The sequence below is a fragment of the Culex quinquefasciatus genome, chromosome 2 (assembly GCF_015732765.1).
Source record: "Culex quinquefasciatus strain JHB chromosome 2, VPISU_Cqui_1.0_pri_paternal, whole genome shotgun sequence".
NCBI classification, from domain to species: Eukaryota; Metazoa; Arthropoda; class Insecta; order Diptera; family Culicidae; genus Culex; species Culex quinquefasciatus.
This window is the reverse complement of record NC_051862.1, coordinates 207,982,159-208,003,576: the sequence shown is the minus strand read 5'-3', so window position 1 is coordinate 208,003,576 and position 21,418 is coordinate 207,982,159. Positions and strand designations below refer to the sequence as shown.

The following is a 21,418-nucleotide window of genomic DNA, read 5'->3' as shown; positions in this document are numbered from 1 at the left end:
CCGTCGCCGTGGCAAAACCCATAAACATTGCGCTTCTCGTGCAGCTCCTCATATTGTGTTCATTAAAATTCATAAAAATCATCATAATCATTAAAATAAATTGTTTAAAGGCCAGAACGGCGTCGTCACCGGCTGGCAGAGAAAAATTGCGCCAGAATATGACTTCAAGTTGATAACATCCTCGCGTTCCGAGAGGTGGAAAACCTTCATTATGAAGAAAAAAACATTCCATACATTGCCAGCGCCATCATCATCATCATCAGGGCAAATAACGACAGGCAGGCGTCCCATAAAAGTAGTGCAGTTGCACTCCCGAGCGGACACATACGCGGACAGGACCCGTAATGGCGTGTCTCGAATAGTTCTTCAGATTGGTTGAGTAGATTTCTGCTTACTTCGTAATCCTTCACTTTTTTGTCGTCATATAGTTGGAACAATGAGCATGATCCTGAGCACGATATAAACTTGAGGGAAGATTTGACGAACTAGGGTTGTCTAGAGGTACTGGTGTTGCTTGGACTGTTCAAAATTCATTACCCGGAACATTACCATTGCCCGGATATCAAAATCTGTATACTATCTCCTAGCCCAGTTGTCTTCAGCCAGCTGAACCTTGCGGGCCACTTTGAAAAATTTGTGTAGTATCACGCGGCCGCATGTGAAAAATAAATAAAAATTACTGAAATTTGTGAACATTGAAACGTCTGAAAGTTGAATTTTACAAATCATAAATTTTACTCCTCTTTATTATTTGATTTTCTTATTTAATCAAATGATTCCTACTTTTCAAGTTGTCACAACAAAATCTTCTATAATCACTCTTCATATATCTAAGGTTTTTTCCTCAAAATTTACTTTCCCTAAAAGAATACTCAGCTAGCAAAGGCTTATAAAAGTTGAAAGATTCTCCAAATATCTGAATTGCAAATGTAATATCCTAGAACAGAATTGCTAAATTCTAATATAAACACAAATTGAATTGAATTGAACAATCTCTTGAAAACACGTTCTACATTACAAAACTATCTCTGCCAAATATATCCTTATTGATTAAAATTTATTCAACTATTAGTTTTTGCCCTTTTAAATTTTAATACCTCACAAAATTTCATTTTTTTTTAAAGGTAGTTTTGCAAACATGTTAGGAGATTGATACAATTGAACTTTCTATTTAGCATGTAACATTTTGCTAGTCTTTTCCACATTTCATTCATTTGAGTGAATTCTGAAACAATCTTTTTTATAAAGTTTCTTTTCCAAATAATACAGATTTTGGGGTTTTTCGAAAAATTACTGAAATAAAACAAGGTTGAAATATTTTGTTTCCTTAATCCTGACGGCCTGACTAAAAGAAAATTGTTTAAGGTAGATGAATATTCCAGCTTTATTTTTATAATTGAAGCAAGCAAGCATTGAAACATTGAAAACATTCAAAAAATTTACTACATTTATAATTTAAATCACGTCGATGAGTTCATCTTGGATCCTTCAGGAAAATATAAAAACCACCTTTGAATTAACTTATTTTACGGCTTGAAAATTTCAGTGGTTTTTGATAAATTTTTTATTGAAAAAGTTGCATATAATCGAATCTCTTTTTTTGTGATATTTTTAAATTGAATTTGATTCAGTTATTTTCTACTTCATTGAACATTTAAAGAGTTTATAATACAACATCCTGAAAGCTATGGTTCCTTTTATTATTCCTTTTATAATTTAAATAAATACAAAATGTTCTTTTTTTTTTGTACTTTTAAGAACCTATGGAGCTATGAGTCTTTCGGAAACTCTCAACAAAAAAAATGTAGTATTTCGACTGTTTCCAAGACAAATTTCATGATAATATTTTATTTATATTTCCTGCTTGATTCTGAGTGAGAATTTTAGATAAATAGTGTGGTTCAAGTAAAAAGTTGTAAAATAAAGATTTAAAAAATCTATTATTATTCCGTTTTTTTTTACTTTTTTGCGGTTCCTATTGCTTTATTGCAGGGGTGCTCAAAGCTTTTGAATGGCGGGCCAAATTTGAAACTCACATAGTCGTGCGGGCCAAATGTGAACAATGTTTATTTGAAAAATTGTTTCTTTGAATAATAAAATTACGTTTTGACAATATATGACACTGAAAATAACATTTCTCTAGTGAGTTTGCTATACGTCTTGACAACTATCGTGGCCTCCGCAACGTAATTGTTTTTTTTTTGTCTGAAACAAATGTCACATTTTTCTGTAAAGAGCACCAACAGCAGATGAACAATTCAAAAAATATTTTATTTGAAAATTTGTCTATTGATCGAGAATCGATCGAAAAACGGCTTTGTTTACACTTGGCGTGTAGGACCTTTTGAAAACTAACCCGAGATTCATCAGCTAAAGCACATGTATTTGCAGGTTTGTTCAAAAAAGCTTCGAATTAATTGATTCAAATTTATTAAAAATCTGAAACATATTGTGGCTGAAGACGTAATTTCACAAATAAAATGAACATTAAAAAGGTGTTTAACTTAATGCACTTTTATTTTCCTTGAAATTATACAGTATGTCAAAAAAGTATTTTTGCAATTCCGTCCTGAAACTACTCACTTTTCCTGTCATTCTTGAACGACGAAATAGCCTACTTTTCTGTACTAAAAATAACAGAATCGAATAGCAACACTTTTCAAAATAAATGCTGAAAAGTTCTACTTTTCAGCACTCAAATGGGTGCTGAAAAATTGAACTTTTCAGCACTTGTTTCGAAAAGTAACACTTTTCAACATTTTTTTGATTTAAACAATTTATTGATCAAATACATGAAAATTTGACTTAAAATTTCACTCAGTGTGCGTTTTTTGGAATTGCAAAAAATGTTGTATGGAACTCATTGCAAAACTTGATTTTTTCCAGCACTCTTCGTATTTATCCAACTCGGTGAACCTCGTTGGATAAATGTACGACTCGTGCTGAAAAAATCCTCTTTTTGCAACTTGTTGTATAAACTACTATTACACCCCTTGGGCACTATGCACATTTTGTGATGAAACATGTAAAAAAATTAAAGTTTGACAGGAACCTAGTACTACGTTTTGTTCAGAAACTCATGCCAAACGTTTTGCTACAAAAAGCTCATGAAAAGATGATTTCTATAAAAAGTTATATAACAAATACTATTACGAAAATAAAAAAAGGTGCAAAAAAAGTTTGTACACCTTTCGAAAAATTAACATAAATAATGTTATTTGTTGACAAATCACCATAAATCCTGTCTCCCAACTCCAAATAGGCATCCTTGACTGATTAAAAAAATAATTTGGATTGAATATAAAGTTTACTAACTACTTAGTATAAAAGTTTATATAACTCTGGAAATTCTATATAAAACTTATCTAAACTTAATTTTGCAAACTTTTAATTCCAATAAATGTCAATATATTACCATAGACTTGCTAAATAAACATTTTAGAGTGGGTATAACATCGTTTTGGGGGTATTTGTATCGACAGAATAAATTTTTCGTTGGAATTTCGTACAAACCCGGAATTACGTAGTCGGAAAATCCGCCGGCATCTGAACCGGTCCACAATTCACAAGTCAACCTATGTGGCATCAGAAAGGGCATAAAATTTCCGATTTTTGATAAAACCCACGTTTTTAAATACCTAAGCAAAAACGTTGTTATGGTTTCGTTTGAGCAACCTTCCAAAAATGTATGGAATTTCGTAATTTTTGTTCTCGTGGATCAAACTTACTTTTTGCCCAGGTATTTAAAAACGTGGGTTTTATAGAAAACCTAGATGTATGGGTATCAAAAGATCGGAAATTTTATGCCCTTTCCGATTCCACATAGGTTGACTTGTGAATCGTGGACCGGTTCGGATGCCGGCGGATTTTCCTACGACGTAATTCCGGGTTGGTACGAAATTCCAACGAAAAATCTATTCTATCGATACAAATACCCCCAAAACGGTGTTATACCCTCTCCAAAATGTTTATTTAGCAATTCTATGGTAATATATTGACATATAGTTGAATTAAAAGTTTGCAAAATCAAGTTTAGATAAGTTTTATATAGAATTTCCAGAGTTATATAAACTTTGATACTAAGTAGTAAGTAAACTTTATATTCAATCCAAATTATTTTTTAATCAGTCAAGGATGCCTATTTGGAGTTGGGAGACTGGATTTATGGTGATTTGTCAACAAATAACATTATTTATGTTAATTTTTCGAAAGGTGTACAAACTTTTTGCACCTTTTTATTTTCGTAATAGTATTTGTTATATAACTTTTATAGAAATCATCTTTTCATGAGCTTTTTGTAGCAAAATGTTTGGCATGAGTTTCTGAACAAAACGTAGTACTAGGTTCTTGTCAAACTTTAAATTTTTTACATGTTTCATCACAAAATGTGCATAGTGCCCAAGGGGTGTAAATACTTTTTTGACATACTGTAAGGCTGGTACAAATATTTTTAAAAGTTTTTGTCAACCCCCCCCCCCCCCCTTCAAAATTGGCCCGAAAAATCAGGGGGAAAAAAATATTTTTACAATAAACTTCAAAATTTCAATGAAAATTCAAGTGCAACCAGCTGAAATCAAATTAAAATACATTCTCCTGCGTTTAAAATCATTTTTAGCATGTTTGGGTTTATTAAAAAATCTTAAGATTTTTTGAAAATTTTCGATGCAAAATCTTTTTTTTCGATACAATTTTTGTCTTCATGAAATCTTAGATTTTTTGAAAACTAATGATTGCAAAACAACTGAACTAGTGTAAAATGCATTTTAAAACACTTTTTTCATTTAAATGTGAAGATTATGGCTTGTTATTTACATTTTTATATTTTTTTTATTTTTTTGCCCCCCCTTGACCTCGGCCAGGCCCTGGCCAGGGCCGAGGGACAAAAACTTTTTTAAATATTTGCATCGGCCTAATGTTCAATAAAAAAAATATTTTAAGAAGGGATGACACTAGCTTTGAAAACATTTATTATTTTATTTTGAAACGAGGTGCAACTATAACGATGAATCACTGCAAAAAAAAATCAACAGGTATTCTTCTGATTTCAATAAAATATTAATAAATTTGTGTGGGCCTGAATAAGATTTAAATCAATTAGATTCATAATCAAAATTTAATAAGTTTGAATCCCGAGGCAAAAATGTTCTAAGTGCAAAATAATGTTGAGGCCCAGCCCCTAAGATATTGGTGCGTTTAAACTTTAAAATTGTTATGAAATACCTGTTTCTACTATTTTTACATTTTCCTACTTTGGTCAAATTTGAATGTTTTATAACTCATTTCCAAAAATCTTCGATGAAAAATTTGACGAAATAACAATTTTCAATCACATTTAAACTTTTGGGCTTAAACTAAACCTGAATTTATAAAAATTATAAACTTAATTTACAGATGGATCAAAGGGCCATTTTACATTATCTTTTAAAATGGATCCGGGGGCCACAGAAAATCATCTAGCGGGCCACGTTTGGCTCGCGGGCCATTCTTTGGTCACCCCTGCTTTATTGTTTACTATTATTTATTTCTTATTTTTGGTGGTTGAAGACATTTTTTATGATACTACAAGCCTTACCCGACAAACTTCGTTCTGTCTTTTTTGTTTGTTGACGTTTTTAACTTTGATGCTTATTTAGCCTCCTGCGATCAAAATTTGATTTTACATAACTTTTCCGATACAATCTGCAGATTTCCCGGAATCGGTTCCAGAGTTGCCAAAGTTGTAACTTTTTGACGTAAGAACCTTCCTTGGACTTATACGAACTCAACGCAACAAAGAGCAGGTCGATCCGAAGTTCCGTGTTGAATTGATTTGCGTTCGAACAAAACCGTCGAAATTTTTTACATTTTTTATGAAATCACATTTTTTCATTTTTTTTTTTATGAAGAAAATTTGTCTCCATAATATTCCATAATAATTATAAAACCAGTCCGCAGGCCATACAGAAGACCTCGGAGGGACGCAGTTTGGTGACCACTGCCTAGCCTAACAGCAGGTACTCTCAAACTACCAAGATTGTTATGTGTATGAAATTTCCAACCTTTCCGATAGCTTAAAAGTTTAGGTGTTAAATAGCAATCCATCTTCACAAACAGTACGGATAATTGTACGGATATTCGTGTATCATTAATTCTGATTACTGAATCTCCACATCTTCTAGAACTTTGCAGAACTTAATTTGATCAAATCTGTAATTTTTGCGATCAAAAACATCGTTCCAACTTTTTTTTTCGCGTGTAAAAAAGAATCGCCAAAAATTCCGCGGAGGCAGTTGTTTAAAAAAAAGGTGGAACGATGCTTTTGGTCGCAGAAATTACAGATTTGTTCAAATCAAGTTCTGAAAATTTTAGGATCATCTAGACATTCTTAAAATCACTGGAAACATGAATCGTCCCGATTGGTTGAGTTATCCCCGAGAACCGGCGAGTTGAAGTTACCGTTCCACCTTTTTAGAAGGCTTGGGCGTCCGTGTAAGTTGGACATGCGTTAGGCGTTCCAGTGTTAATATGAGAGTTATTTAAGCAGTATCCAAATCCGAATAAAATGAACAGGTAAAAGTATGAGACTTCCCTTCCAGTCAAACTGCTCAAATTACGAAAAAAAAATGTTGAAAACTTTACAATATGTCATATTCTGAAGAACTCGAGCCTCCTGAACATCCCTACCCAACCACAACTCCAAGGTTGGTCCTTACCGTGACAACCGCGTTATCCAGATCGTGCGAAGTAATCCAAATCATGCAAATAATGATACCAAGAAACAGAGAAATAAAAACCAACTTTACAACAAGAACTCCGATAATAAGAGGTCCTCAAAGTTCCCGGCTTCGAACTCCGGAGTCCCATCGCATTGATTTCAGACGACGACTTCGTTCCGTGACTTCTTCCAGGAGAAAACCTCCCGCCGTAAGGACCTCTTCTCTAATGCACGATTTGCATGTGAGGTTCCCATACTTTTTTATTGTACACACAATCACATCCTCCTCCCCTCTGCTGAGGCCAAACCCGTCAATTCCCAGAGTCCGATTTCGTGGAAAACCAGCCCAGTTAAGGCCGGGGAGAGAGAGCGGGGGGGCCTTTGAAGCAGAAATGGGCTGCCTTCCACTTGTGATATCCTTTCGGAGGACCTTCCGTGCACACGATTTTTATTGCCATTGCTTGCGTCTTGAAGTCTCGGTGAAGTTCCACACCACAAAGTCACATATAATTCAAGTAAACCGCTTGGGCGGGCTTGTTGCAGCCGATTCCCTTCTGGATGGAGTTTTGTGAGCTTGTGCGTTTGTGTGTGTGCTATTATTAATGATAGAATAAAACGATAACGTTGCATTAAACAAACTGTGTACACAAAATCCTTTGCTCGGTTAAATTGGATTGGGTTGGTTTGTTAGAAGGGAAGACTAAGTATTGCTTTTTTTCTCTCTTTTTGAGATTTTTCATTGTCGATGTATCTCGAGTGCAGCATATGTGTTTGAGACGTATTTGAGCTTGACTTCAATAGTTTCGTTTCTTTTGCAATTTTCGTAAGAATACATTGTTGGGTAAAGAAACTCAAGTTCTTTCCTCAGACATGAGAATATTTTGATCCATTCTTTTTTTCTTAAGATTTTTTTTTGTAAAATAAATGTCAAACCTCATTTTTTTTATAATTGGTCAATGTTCAAAAAAAATGAATTCTTAGACAAGTAAAAACTTGTGAGTAAAAAAACCAGAAAATATAAAAAAATCATCGCTGATATTTTAATAGGTTCAAAAACACTCTTTTAAAATTTTCCTTATATTAATGTTTTTTTTTACATTGATCATCGATTGTAACACATTATTACATTACATTTTTGAAATACAGCACATATTTTCTTGAATAAAAAAATACATAAACAATGGCTTATTGTTTAAATTGCTTTCAACAAAACTTCTGAAATTAAATCAATGTTAAAAATTGATTTTAAATTTTTGATTTTCCGTATGTTCTACTCAACTAGTGGGGCAAGACCCGTTGGGGCAAGAGGAACAATGCATGAAACAACATGTTAATTTGCTAACAATTGAACTGTTATCACTTAGATACATCAGATTAGAATGTATTTGAAACGTTTCTTTCATTTTTAGATGAAAAAAATTTATTTTACTAAAAATTTGATCGATTTTACGAAAAAAATATTACTAAGATGATAAATAGTAAATTTTCGTGATATCACTATATTTTGTATGGACATTTTTTTTCATCAACTGTTTATCAGTTTTTAAGTACTTTTATGTATTTATTTCCCAATAAAATATGTTGTTGCAGCAATTCGTATTTGTTTCCATACTAAAAATCCATATGGTACACTTACCCCACCTGAACAAGATTTTTTAAAAGCTCTCAACAATAATAACCAAAAGTTAAATCATACTTTATAATAGGTGCAAGTCATTGATAGGGACAATACTGATCTAGGAAAAATAGCATTTTGATAAAATGAGCCTAAAAACGAACCCTAGGGCTTATTTTATACTTTCCAAATATTATAAGAAAACAAAAGTTTTGAAAAAAAACTTCATTAAATATTATGCCCCGTGGCGTTTACGTCGTTTTGGCGGTTATGTGCTAGTAGAATCAGCTAATTGCATTGCTGTGTGTGTGTGTGCAACCAACCAAACGGGACCACGCGGTCGCTTCTTACAAATCGAGTTGTTTCCATGTATTTTTTTTTTTGAGCTACATTCTATACATGCAACTAACTCGCATAGGCATTTGGAAGGTGTTAGCTCTGCCGAGCTTCGGTGACCCATTTCTACGCTGGCTAGCCGAGCGCGAGGTACTTCAGCTTTGTCGACAAGCCCCGCCCTGAAGAACGTTTGCACTAATCGGATTCAAACGTTATTTAGAACTTCCGAACCCTTGTCAAATGGACAAGGACCCAGCGCGTATATAGTTGATGGTGGTAACAGTATTTCTAATTCCAATCATAGCTCACCAAGTCGTGATGGCCTAGTGGTTAGCATTTTTGCTTACCAATCCAAAGGACGGGGGATCGAACCCCGACTCGAGCGACTTTGATTTTTCGTACATGTTCAGAGTTTCAAGATTTATATTTCCTATACTTTCTCGTTGGGAGCAGATGAGAATCGAACCCAGGACCATTCGCTTACAAAGCGAACACCGTAACCAGTCAGCCACGGCCGCTCCCAGAATCAGCTAATTGCATTGCTAGCAACAAATTCTCATATGGTCGTCTAGCCCCACCTTCCCCAATTTTTAAATGTGTTTGTAAAAGGTTTAATATTTCACATTTTTTTGTATTTTGATTTTGACAGTCATGATTGATTTTGACATGACATGGTTCAAACAATTCAGTTTACATAAATCAATAAATTATATCAATTAATTATTCAAAAGCAAAATACAATATCAAAACAATTTAGTTATGAAAAACGATATTTGATTGAAACTTTATTTTTCAAGAACAGTGTTTCTAAGGGTGAGCCTTTTTTATTAGATCTTTCAAAAAGTTTTTATTCATTGTTTAAACAATTTCGAAAAAAGCAGCATGAATAAAAAACATTTTTCAGCATTAGTTCCCGAGGAATCAGTGATCTTAAAATGAGGACAACACTCAAAAAATCTAATTTTTTCTATTTTTTTATTATCCTTCCATGGCCATATCTCATCAATCAAATGCCGTATCATTATTGTTCAAATGAGTAAAATGTAGGGAATTTTCTCAGCCACAATATTTTTTCAATGAGGAACGTAGACAGTTTTAAAAAAATAAAAAAAACTGTGACTTTTTTAAAAATGTTACAAAAAAAGACTATATCTTGAAAACACTGCACAAAATCTTTTTGAACTTTTTCCTATATTGCGATTATGTTCCCTAAAGTATATAAAAAATAATAGAAATATTTTTTTAGCAACAAAAATTTACAGTGTGTGACAAAAAGGGATAATCAGGGATCATTTTTTTTATCGATGTTGTCCTTATCCATCCATTTTCACTTTGCTGAAGACACTAAATCGACCAAAACTTGCAGATAAAGATTTTTGAATTTTTTCACGATTACGAGAATAGGTTTTTTCAGTGCAATTCAAATTAATTAATTCAAAAAAACCACAAAAACAACTATCACTCACCTTGAGCAAACCGTCTCGCGACGGATTTCGACCGCATCCTTAACGGTATCAGCTTTGTAGTTTTTTGTCTGTACTGTTCTCACAAAACAAAACAAAAACTATTCCTCAAACCTTCAGCTTTCAAGGCCCTCCAAAGCTCTTTGTCAGGACACTATTAAAAAAATCTACACTTTAGATTGCCTCTTGTTTTCCACAGCACCAACTTTGTAATCCTCAAATTATCACAAATAGACCGGCAGGCTCAACCTCGTAACTCCACACGCAAATTCCACCAGAGTACCAGAGCCAGTAGTACACTCTCCGCTCACAAACACCTACGAGCTATCGCACTGATAACAACCAACTAAACCCACCATCGGTACATCGCGATAGTTTTTCATCAACAAAACACCCTCCTCGTCAGGACCCGGTGGAACAGAACCCGAACTATTCGCCCGACACAGACGATAGTATTTTTTTTATTCCCCAGGTGTGTGTGGCCGGCGTTAAGCCGTGAAACAAACTGTGAACCCCGGCAAATGGCCACCCTCCCAGATTGGCCACGACTAGACAAGGAGAGGAGGCCAGACGGAAGGGGCAAAAGCGCGACCAATTGTGCGAGTTGAACTCACGTCGTCGTACAACTCGCAGACTGCCCTTCTCCAGCCGCGGAAAAACACTGCTCCGTGTGGAAAACAAATATTTTTCACCTAGTTTTTCCCGCGCCACCGGTCAACCCGCGGGACCAACTCAGCTGTCTTCTGAACACACGGTCGCTCTCTCTCTCTCTCTCTCTGGCTCTCGTCGAGTTCGGCGCTGCTCGTCGAGAACAGAATAATTAGTGTAATTTATATAAAACTACAATTCAGCTCGCGGCGGGGCAAAAAAAAGGAAAATTCGCTCTGGAATTCTTGTTTTTTTCTCTGTTGGCGCCACGCGGCCGATAATCCGCGCGCGGTACCCACACACCTGTTCCCGCGCAAATACATTGATACCGGTTACAAGCGAAAGAGTCAACAGAGAGAGAGAGAGCTAACGTGAGGAAAACTGTGTTTGTGAAGCTAGTTTTTCCGAGCAAATGAGGTTTTTCTTTTTTGATTCTCTTTTTACAATTGGACTGTTGTACTGGACTTTGTACTGGATGCACTGGGAGTAAGACCAAATGTATTGGCAGTTATGATGCAAGAAAATCTTAAAATATATTTCGTGAAGCTAAATTTAGAAAGTATATTTTACATCTTTATCACAATTCAACAAATTCGAAAGGTAAAAACTCATGCAAACATTTTATTAAGGCGAAGTTCCGAGCAATACGGAGTGTCAACCTGTATCTGTCGAGAAATCCTCATTAATTTGGTTTTGGGTTCTGTAGAGGTGAGATACGTCGCGAAAAAACAAGCAATTCTGGCCAGTTTATTATCAATGTTCAAAAAAACCGCTACAGGGTTACTGTGATATTATTCCCAACCAGGGGGTATAGCTCAGTGGTAGAGCATTCGACTGCAGATCGAGAGGTCCCCGGTTCAAACCCGGGTGCCCCCTCTGAGCTTTTTTAAAGGGAACTGACTGCAATAACTCTTCTAGCGATATAGTAGGAAATTATCAATTGTTTTGCTTAAATTTCACTCAACGAAAGAACCAATGATTTTTTCAACTAAGAAGCATCAAGCAAAACAATATTAATGGGTCAGTGTCAATAAGTATAAATAAATCCTATGGTAAAATCGCATGCAAGAACTTCGTCAAAAAAGACAATAAATATTACATACTGCATGTACAATTTTTGTAAACACTAAAAAATTCAACCGACGGGATTCAAACCAAGCACCAACAGTAAGGACCCTAGTAACATTTTAGGTTTTAAGAAGGCCATAAAAGCCCATATAGGCCGTATGAAGGTTTCCAGAACCATGATAAAACCTGTAAGTTTAAAAATGTTACTAGGGGACTGTCGCCTTAGCCCACTCGGTCATGTGTATGTAAAATAAAATAAAAAAAAAACAAACCACATTCTGCCACTCATTATTAAGATATGTTTTTTAGGAAAGAGAAATGCCTGGTTCCAGCTATGCACGGTCACACCAATCGTCCAAAGGGTAATTTTTATGCAAAATTAGCCTAACTTTTTTGAAAAATGGTAAAAATCATCACTCTTTTTTTCCTTCATGACTTATTTATATTGAGTTACAAAGTTACAAAATACTCGTAATTTGAAAATGATTTTTTTTATTTCAAACTAAAAATATACCCTCCAGGGGTTTTTTTTTTCAGATACGAAACAATTTTTGACAGTTGAGTAATGGGAAATGGAAGCGATTTAAACAAATATTTTTAACTTTTTTGATGAAAAATACGGTTTTTTTTAATTCTGAGAAAGCCACAATCAAATCAGGCTCCAATTTTGCACAAAAGTTCCATTGACACCAAATTTCTATCCCTTCACGGTTCCGAGCTTGGGTCAGGGCCACTTTTTACGATTTTGTGTGATTTGGCGGAGAATTACCCATAAGAAACAACTCTGTAGTAGGTTGCAAATCGCTAAACAGGTTGAAAATATAGTTTCAACTGAGTTTTTGAATATGTAAGATTTGTTAAGAAATAAGAATTATTCAGGGCATCCCCTACGTATACTGTTCCCGAATCCCAAATATGAGCTTAGTTGATTCCGACAAAACCTGGCGCTTTGACTTTGAAGTTTAAATGGGATTTAACCCGTAAAATCGTTGCGTTTTGGTTTTTGCCAGTTTTCCCCTAACAATTTATGCGTTTTTCAAAAACCTCACGAGTTTATAATTCGTGTTGCAGGGAACAACTTTGTCGAAGAGTGCGAAAATATTTGTCAACAATTAGGAATGGAAACTGAAAAAAAACAAATTGTTCGCTCTAGAGCATTGCCTTGGCGTTCTCAATGACAAGATTCCTACTCGAAACTAGGTGTCCAAAGGCTTGATTTGTTGAGGCAATTGCAAACCTTTTTTTACATCTAAGCTTCCGTCCACTCCGGGATTCGAACTGACGACCTTTGGATTTTGAGTCGAACTGCCTACATGCGACTCAACCGAGGCAAGACTCAGAGAGACGACTCCTATACTTGGACTGAGCTAACGACCTAACCTCTAGGTTAAACCGAGGTCAACATTGATTTACTTCCAGACAAATCTCGTCTCGAAAAAATGCTGAAAACTACAATTCAAAACTAACTTAATCCACCTATGTGGTTGGTGCCTTCCTCACCCTTTTCCAACAATGGGTGATATGTGATATGATGGGTTTGGACACAATTTTCGTCTGATTTCGTTAAGTTCCGGAATACAAAAAACACACATGTCACTCAAGGGCTCATAAGTCGCATCTTAAGTGGTCATAGCATGAGACAGGGTTGCCAGATCCTCAATGTTTTAGACTCGTTGGAAGGGTCTTTCGATTTCTTAACCAACGATGGGTTGGATGGTGGATCCGGACATTGTTTACATACATTTAAGTGAGATCCGGCTACAAAAAAGTAAATAAATGTCACTTAAGTGGTCATAGCTCAAGACAGGGTAGCCAGATCGTCAAAGTTTTAGATTCGTTGGAAAGGTCTTTCGATAACCTTACCAACGATGGGTCGGATGATGGATCCGGACATTTTTTACATGCATTTAAGTGAGATCCGGCTACAAAAAAAGTACATAAATATCACTTAAGTGGTCAGAACTCGAGACAGGGTTGCCAGATCTGCAATGTTTTAGACTCGTTGGAAAGGTCTTTCGATTACCTAACTAACGATGGGTCAGATGGTAGATCCGGACATTGTTTATATGTATTTAAGTGAGTTCCGGCTACAAAAAAGTACATAAATATCACTTAAGTGGTTATAACTCGAGTCAGGGTTGCCAGATCTTCAATGTTTTAGACTCGTTGGAAAGGTTTTTTGATTACCTAACTAACGATGGGTCGGATGATGGATCCAGACATTGTTTACATGCATTTAAGTGAGTTCCGGCTACAAAAAAAGTACATAAATATCACATAAGTGGTTATAACTCGAGACAGGGTTGCCAGATCTTCAATGTTTTAGACTCGTTGGAAAGGTTTTTTGATTACCTAACTAACGATGGGTCGGATGATGGATCCGGACATTGTTTACATGCATTTAAGTGAGATCCGGCTACAAAAAAGTACATAAATATCACTTAAGTGGGTATAACTCGAGACAGGGTTGCCAGATTATCAATGTTTTGGACTCGTTGGAAAGTTCTTTCGATTACCTAACCAACGATGGGTCAGATGGTGGATCCAGACATTGTTTACATGCATTTAAGTGAGTTCCGGCTACAAAAAAAGTACATAAATATCACTTAAGTGGTTATAACTCGAGACAGGGTTGCCAGATCTTCAATGTTTTAGACTCGTTGGAAAGGTCTTTTGAATACCTAACTAACGATGGGTCGGATGATGGATCCGGACATTGTTTACATGCATTTAAGTGAGATCCGGCTACAAAAAAGTACATAAATATCACTTAAGTGGGTATAACTCGAGACAGGGTTGCCAGATTATCAATGTTTTGGACTCGTTGGAAAGGTCTTTCGATTACCTAACCAACGATGGGTCAGATGGTGGATCCAGACATTGTTTACATGCATTTAAGTGAGTTCCGGCTACAAAAAAAAGTACATAAATATCACATAAGTGGTTATAACTCGAGACAGGGTTGCCAGATCTTCAATGTTTTAGACTCGTTGGAAAGGTCTTTCGATTACCTAACCAACGATGGGTCGGATGATGGATCCGGACATTGTTTACATGCATTTAAGTGAGATCCGGCTACAAAAAAGTACATAAATATCACTTAAGTGGGTATAACTCGAGACAGGGTTGCCAGATTATCAATGTTTTGGACTCGTTGGAAAGTTCTTTCGATTACCTAACTAACGATGTATAACATGATGATGTTTGGTTCAGTTTACTGCCATTTATTCAACTTCCGAAAATATGCCAAAACACATTTTTATACATAACTTTTGAAGTACTTATCGAAACTTCAAACAATTCAATAGCACCGTATGGGACCCTAAACCAAGTCGAATGCGACTGGTTTGGTCAAAATCGGTTCAGCCAGTGCTGAGAAAACTGCGTGACATTATTGGTCACATACACACACACATACACACAGACATTTGTTCAGTTTTCGATTCTGAGTCGATATGTATACATCAAGGTGGGTTCGAGCCTTGGTTCGAGCTTTAAATAAAAAGTTCAATTTTAGAGCAGGATTATAGCCTTACCTCAGTGAGGAAGGCAAAAAAGACTGACTTTGAACAAAGCAATCTCGCTAATCAAAGCAGCCCTTGTCTGGAAATTTTCACGCCCAACCATTTTCCACCAAGCCGTCAATCGCAAAGGTCCTCTTTTTTCATTCCCGTTCAAGAATTCCAAAAACCCCTCGAAAAACGATCCCAAAATGGCCCCCGCAAGTCAGGAACCCAAGTCCACCGGCACCTCCCGAAACAACCCTCGCTCCACGGAAGAACGCCCAACCCGGAATCCGTACTTCAACTTTCTGAAGGACTTTCGGCGTGAAAACCGTGGCCTCAACCCGAACGAAGTGATCCGGCAAGGTGCCGAGGAGTGGAACCAGCTGTCCGAAGCCCAACGCCGGCCTTTCGTCCTGGAAGCCATGAACCAACCGCCGATGGAGCGAGTCCGCCGGGCGGCCCCACGATCGCGGTCTCCTAGGCGCAGACGGTCCCAGGCCCGGGTGGGACGATCCCGCAGCCGATCCGGGAGCCGGTCGGGAAGCCGTTCCCGTCGGGGAGGACGCAGACATTGAGATGGGTGGCGATTTGCAGAAATATTTATTCGAAATTTAATCGAGTGTTGAAGAATAAAACTGGGAAAACGGCAAAATGAGTTTTTTCCAGGAATTTTTATTCGTCATATTTTTAAAATTTCCGTTTTAGTTTTCTGCCAGTTAAAAAAAATCTTGTTAATTGGTAGTTTTTGATTAAATCTACCCTACCATGGTTGCTGCGTTTTCTGTGCACCCTAGCTAATCCATCCAACAGACGCCGACAACGTGTGTGGTTTGGTTATGATTTTGCTTTTATGTGGCATTAGAAGGCTCAGACACGGCTCTCTAAGGCTACACACACCTAAGGTAAGATTGTAGGTGGTGGGTGGGAGTGTGAGGTCTACCGAGCCAGATTGAGTTTTATGACCGGACTCAAACGACCACGACTTGGATTTCCTTAGGGGGCATAGATGATGGTCATAGAAATATTGCATAAGGTCGAGTAGTTCTAGTAATAAATTCTAGAATATTTTAGTGTTAAATTATAAAAACTAACTTAATCCACCTATGTGGTTGGAGCCTTCCTCACAACAATGGCTGTACACAAGTTTCATCTATTTTTTAGATCCGGCTTCCAAAAAGTACATCGCTATCACTTAAGTGGCCATATCTCTAGACAGGGTTGCCAGATCTTCAATGTTTTGGATTCGTTGGAAAGGTTTTTTGATAACCTAACCAACGATGGGTCGGATGATGGATCCGGACAAAGTTTACATACATTTAAGTGAGATCCGGCTTCAGAAAAGTACATAAATGTCACTTAAGTGGCCATATCTCGAGACAGGGTTGCCAGATCTTCAATGTTTTGGACTCGTTGGAAAGGTCTTTTGATAACCTAACCAACAATAGGTCGGATGGTGGATCCGGACATAGTTTACATACATTTAAGTGAGATCCGGCTTCATAAAAGTACATCAATATCACCTAAGTGGCCATATCTCGAGACAGGGTTGCCAGATCTTCAATGTTTTGGACTCATTGGAAAGGTATTTTGATAAGTTAACCAACAATAGGTAGGATGGTGGATCCGGACATAGTTTACATACATTTAAGTGAGATCCCGCTTCAAAAAAGTACATCAATATCACTTAAGGGGCCATATCTCGAGACAGGGTTCCCAAATCTTCAATAATTTAGACTCGTTGGAAAGGTCTTTTAATAACCTAACCAACGATGGGTCGGATGATGGACCCAGACATGGTTTACATACATTTAAGTGAGATCCGGCTTCAAAAAAGTACATCAATATCACTTAAGTGGCCATATCTCGAGACAGGGTTGCCAGATCTTCAATGTTTTGGACTCGTTGGAAAGGTCTTTTGATAACCTAACCAACGATGGGTCGGATGATGGACCCGAACATAGTTTACATACAGTTAAGCGAGATCCAAATATATGTGAAAACACATTTTTATACATAACTTTTGAACTACTTATCGAAACTTCAATCTGTATGAAACTCGATCTATGGGACCCTAAACCAAGTCAAATGCTACAAGTTCGGGTTAAATCGGTTCAGCCAGTGCCGAGAAACATGAGCTAGTTTGTTGGTCACATACATACATACACACACACATACACACACACATACACACACACATACACACAGACATTTGTTCAGTTTTCGATTCTGAGTCGATATGTATACATGAAGGTGGGTCTACGATGTTTTTATACGAAGTTCATTTTTAGAGCAGGATTATAGCCTTACCTCAGTGAGGAAGGCAAAATGCACGAAAATTGAAAATTGAATTTTTCGATTTTTCGAAACAAATTAAAATGATCACTATTTATCAACACTTTAAAATGCTATCTTATACAAAATCAACTCCAAACAAAACTGAATTCAGACCAGAATGCACTTCAATTCGTTAACAGTTCACAAAATGAAAATGTTTTCCACCTTCCATCAAATTAATTCCACACGAATCCAATTGAGTATTTACTTTTGCATGCGATTTCCAGTAAGGAAAATTCAGTGTCCTAACACATTCACTCCAGCCCCAAATGAGTCAAAGCGGCCACGAGTGAATGATTGATCATTAAAATTCTTCATAAAAACAGCTCGCCCAGCCCCAAAAACGTCAACCATTCAAAAAGCAGAGCACATGAAAATGCTTTCTCTGTCTCCAGAAATCACGCATATCTTTTATAGCGTTTTTTTCCAATGGACTCACAAAGCAGTCCCAATGGAAAAATTGTCTTTGAATCTTGATTGAATCCAACTACAAGAGTTTTTTAACTTTACTTAGGTTATTAAACATCATTTTTAGAAAAAAAAAAGTCTATCATATTCTTCAAAAATTTCAAGATTTGCATCTTTTAAAAATGTAAAAAAATATTGTCAGGATTTCAATCTTACCCTCCAAAAACCAAATGCAAAATTTTGTCTAATTTAAGCAGAGGTGCCCCTTTTGTACGAGTCCCGAAACATAATTTGACATTTATGGTTTCGTGTGGTCGCGAACGAACGAGAGTGAAAGTTTTCTGAGGGAAGGAAAAGAACCCGGGGGGAATGAGGAGAGCAGGCAGGTTTGAAAAATTATCATAAAGCATCGTAAAAGGTATGCTGAATGAGACGGATTAACGGTGGAGGTTGATGCTAATTTGGGGAAGCAACATGCTTTTAATAGCTCTCGCGGGGCAGGTGATTTTCGGTCGCTGGATTGAAGTTTAAGTGCCAGTTTGAGTTAGAGTAGACTTGGAAAAGCTAAATTAAGTGTTTATTCGTTTTAGTTCAACTAACGATTAATATTCACACTTTTTTTAATAAATGCATCGCAATTCACGAAACATCTAAACAATTCGTTAGCAAAATTGCAAAAAAATGAAACAGGAAATTTTTAAATAACATTTTTATAAGCTTCAATACTAATTTTTAGTTAAGTTCTCAATTTAAATTTTAAATATATTACTTGTTATATTTTACAAAAAAATGGGCAATACCATTTAAATATTTTTTAACAAATTCATCATTTTTTTGTCAAATAAAAACAAGCGATAGACTTTGCTTGAATGAAAATTAAATAATTTCAAGTAACTAAAAAAATATCACGAAATTGAAAGCTTATAAAATTTTGAATTCTCTCAACACGTATTTTTCCATTTGACTTACTTTGTGTTTATATTCACTTAATGAATGTTTTTTGTCAAATATTAAAACTATCACAAAATACTGTATTTCATGCAAATACACAAAATTTCGTGATGTTCAATATAGGTATAAAACAATGCTAAATATTGTGAAGTTTTTCACCTCATTAAAGTTTTTTGTAAAATCTATTTTTCAACTGAATGTTTTTTTTTATTTAAATACTTAAATTTTCAAAATTTCTAATGTCCCGAACAGACCGTAATAACTAAATTCATGTCATTTAAATAACAAATACAGTTAAAATAACATTAAGTGTTATGGAATCTTCTTGGAAAATCCATTTTTGTATAAGATTTGAATTACAGTTTATGTTATCATAACAAAATTTGTTATTGGTCTGATATCGATTGAAAGCCAAAACAACTTTATCTTGTCATAAATAACATAAAATGTTACTAGCTTAGTATTTTCAAACATGAAAAGATGTTATTCCCAAGCCTTTACTGTCGGCTCAGGGTGAGGTAGTAATCAATTTTTCATTAAAGGTTTTAAATAATGAAAAATGTTGTGTGCATTTGCACTTCATTGCAGTTTTTTTTTTTGTAAAATATTAACATTTTCACTAAATACTGTGCGATTTTTTTTTAATATTCAAGTATTGCTTTTCTTGATAATACAAGAAAAAATCGATAATTTTTTATGTGTGTATTATTTTATGCAAAAATTCATTCAAATTTTCGTATAATTTAATATTGCATGATTATATAAAATTATGAAAATTTCAGTAGTTTCAAAAACTGCGATATTTTTAGAATATAATTTAGTATAATTTACCCTTGGAACGACATATTTTTTTATCATTCCATTAATGAAATATTCTGTTTTTATATTTTAAAAATAAAGCTTGAAATTGAATTGTGTTTTCATTTATTAGAAAAAAAAACTCCTAATGTTAATGTACAATCCTTATTTTGCTGAACATATCTTTATTTTGCTTACAGTTTTAGTGTTTAACCTAATTTTAACCTATTTTCAAAGTCACTTTTCAAATTAAAGAATTTCTGATTCCGGATAAAAAATGATAATTTTTTCAGTTGATTAATATTTTCATTTAAAAATAGAAGTTTATGCAACAAGTTGCATAAAGCAGATTGTTTCAGCACGAGTCGTACATTTAAATACGACGAGCGCTAAAAAAATCATGTTTCAACAAGTTGCTTGCAACATTTTTAGTAATTCCGAAAAACGCTTTTAGAATGAAATTTTATGTCTATCATCTACGTGTTAAGTGAATTTACCTTTCTAGAAATTTAAAAATTATTCAGAGCTAACCCATTGTTTTTAAATTTAATAGAATAAGAATACATTTAAACAATATAATTCTTCAGAGTCCCATAAACCCAACCATTCCAGCTGAATTTCATACTTTACAAAGCCAGAGGAGTAAAATAATTACCGGGAAACCATTGTAACATCTAAATCACAAAACTTCATCTTCAGTGAAAGAGATTGTAGCAATTTCGTGCACAAAGCGAGCAGCTATTTACTTTTATCACAAAATCAATAATTCATTCCATTTGCGGGGGCTGCTTTTCTTTCTTCGTATTTTTTTTTTTCACTCTCGGAAAATCCCAATCCTCTGCCCAGCGGAACCCATCTTTTTCCATTTACCTCCCTAATTCTAGTACATAGAGATGGATCCCCAGATTTTCCCCCCACAGTCAGTATGTGTGAGTGTGTGTGTACGCGCGCTCCGGGTGTGACAGAGATAGCACCACCATCAGCTCATCCCAACTTCAGCAGTGACACTCTCACCGAGGACGACCTCTCTCGCTCCGGATGGCCCCCAGAACGCAGAATCGTCGTCCTCCGACGGAACAGAACAGATAAGACTAGATTCCTTGGGGCCGGGACACTCACACACGATGTCCAATAGGAGGATCCAGAAAAAGATCTCTGCTTGTCTGTGTGACTCTGTGTCTTGGTTTGGCTGTATTTGTGTGTCACTTTCCGGAAAAGTCGACGAGCATTTCCTCCCCCCCTTTTCCCCCCGTCGAAGTGACAACGCTCACATTTTACACCATTTACCAATGAAAAACTACCTCGAGTGCACCCTTTTGTGTAACGAGCATTTCCCCCCTTTTCCCACCAACACACTTTTCCCGACCCCCAACAAAAGCACTCAACAAAAGCGCAGTTAAAAATGTGTGAGCTCATCCAACTGTCCACGCTGTCATCGTTGTCTGAGTTGTTGCACTACTTACTACTCATGCGGTGGGTATTCTCCCAGAGGACTCCAAACTGAGCATGCGCGCCCATGCCAACACGCGTTTGTCAACGCCCACTTTGAGCGAAATCTGTGCCAGTGTGGGTGCGTGGGAGAGGAAAGTTCGCTCGC

At 35.9% G+C, this 21,418-nt stretch overlaps 2 protein-coding genes and 1 non-coding gene across 3 annotated transcripts in view; 2 read left to right on the top strand and 1 right to left on the bottom strand.

Annotated features, from left to right (window-relative positions):
• Positions 1 to 10,755, bottom strand: part of LOC6045612 (transcription factor hamlet) — a 145,191-nt gene extending 134,436 nt beyond the window's left edge. The window contains 1 exon segment of the mRNA XM_038255970.1: positions 10,112 to 10,755. Coding sequence (XP_038111898.1) covers positions 10,112 to 10,148 — 37 coding nt within the window. The 5' untranslated portion in view covers positions 10,149 to 10,755.
• Positions 10,756 to 11,560: 805 nt separating this feature from the next.
• On the top strand, positions 11,561 to 11,632 carry Trnac-gca. Its single transcript has one exon. It is a non-coding gene; the product is annotated as a tRNA-Cys (tRNA).
• Positions 11,633 to 15,435: 3,803 nt separating this feature from the next.
• LOC119767501 (protamine) lies at positions 15,436 to 15,976 on the top strand. The gene has a single exon (XM_038256239.1). The coding sequence runs from the start codon at positions 15,537 to 15,539 to the stop codon at positions 15,903 to 15,905; it is 369 nt and encodes a 122-aa protein (XP_038112167.1). The 5' UTR covers positions 15,436 to 15,536; the 3' UTR covers positions 15,906 to 15,976.
• The last annotated feature ends 5,442 nt before the right edge of the window (positions 15,977 to 21,418 follow it).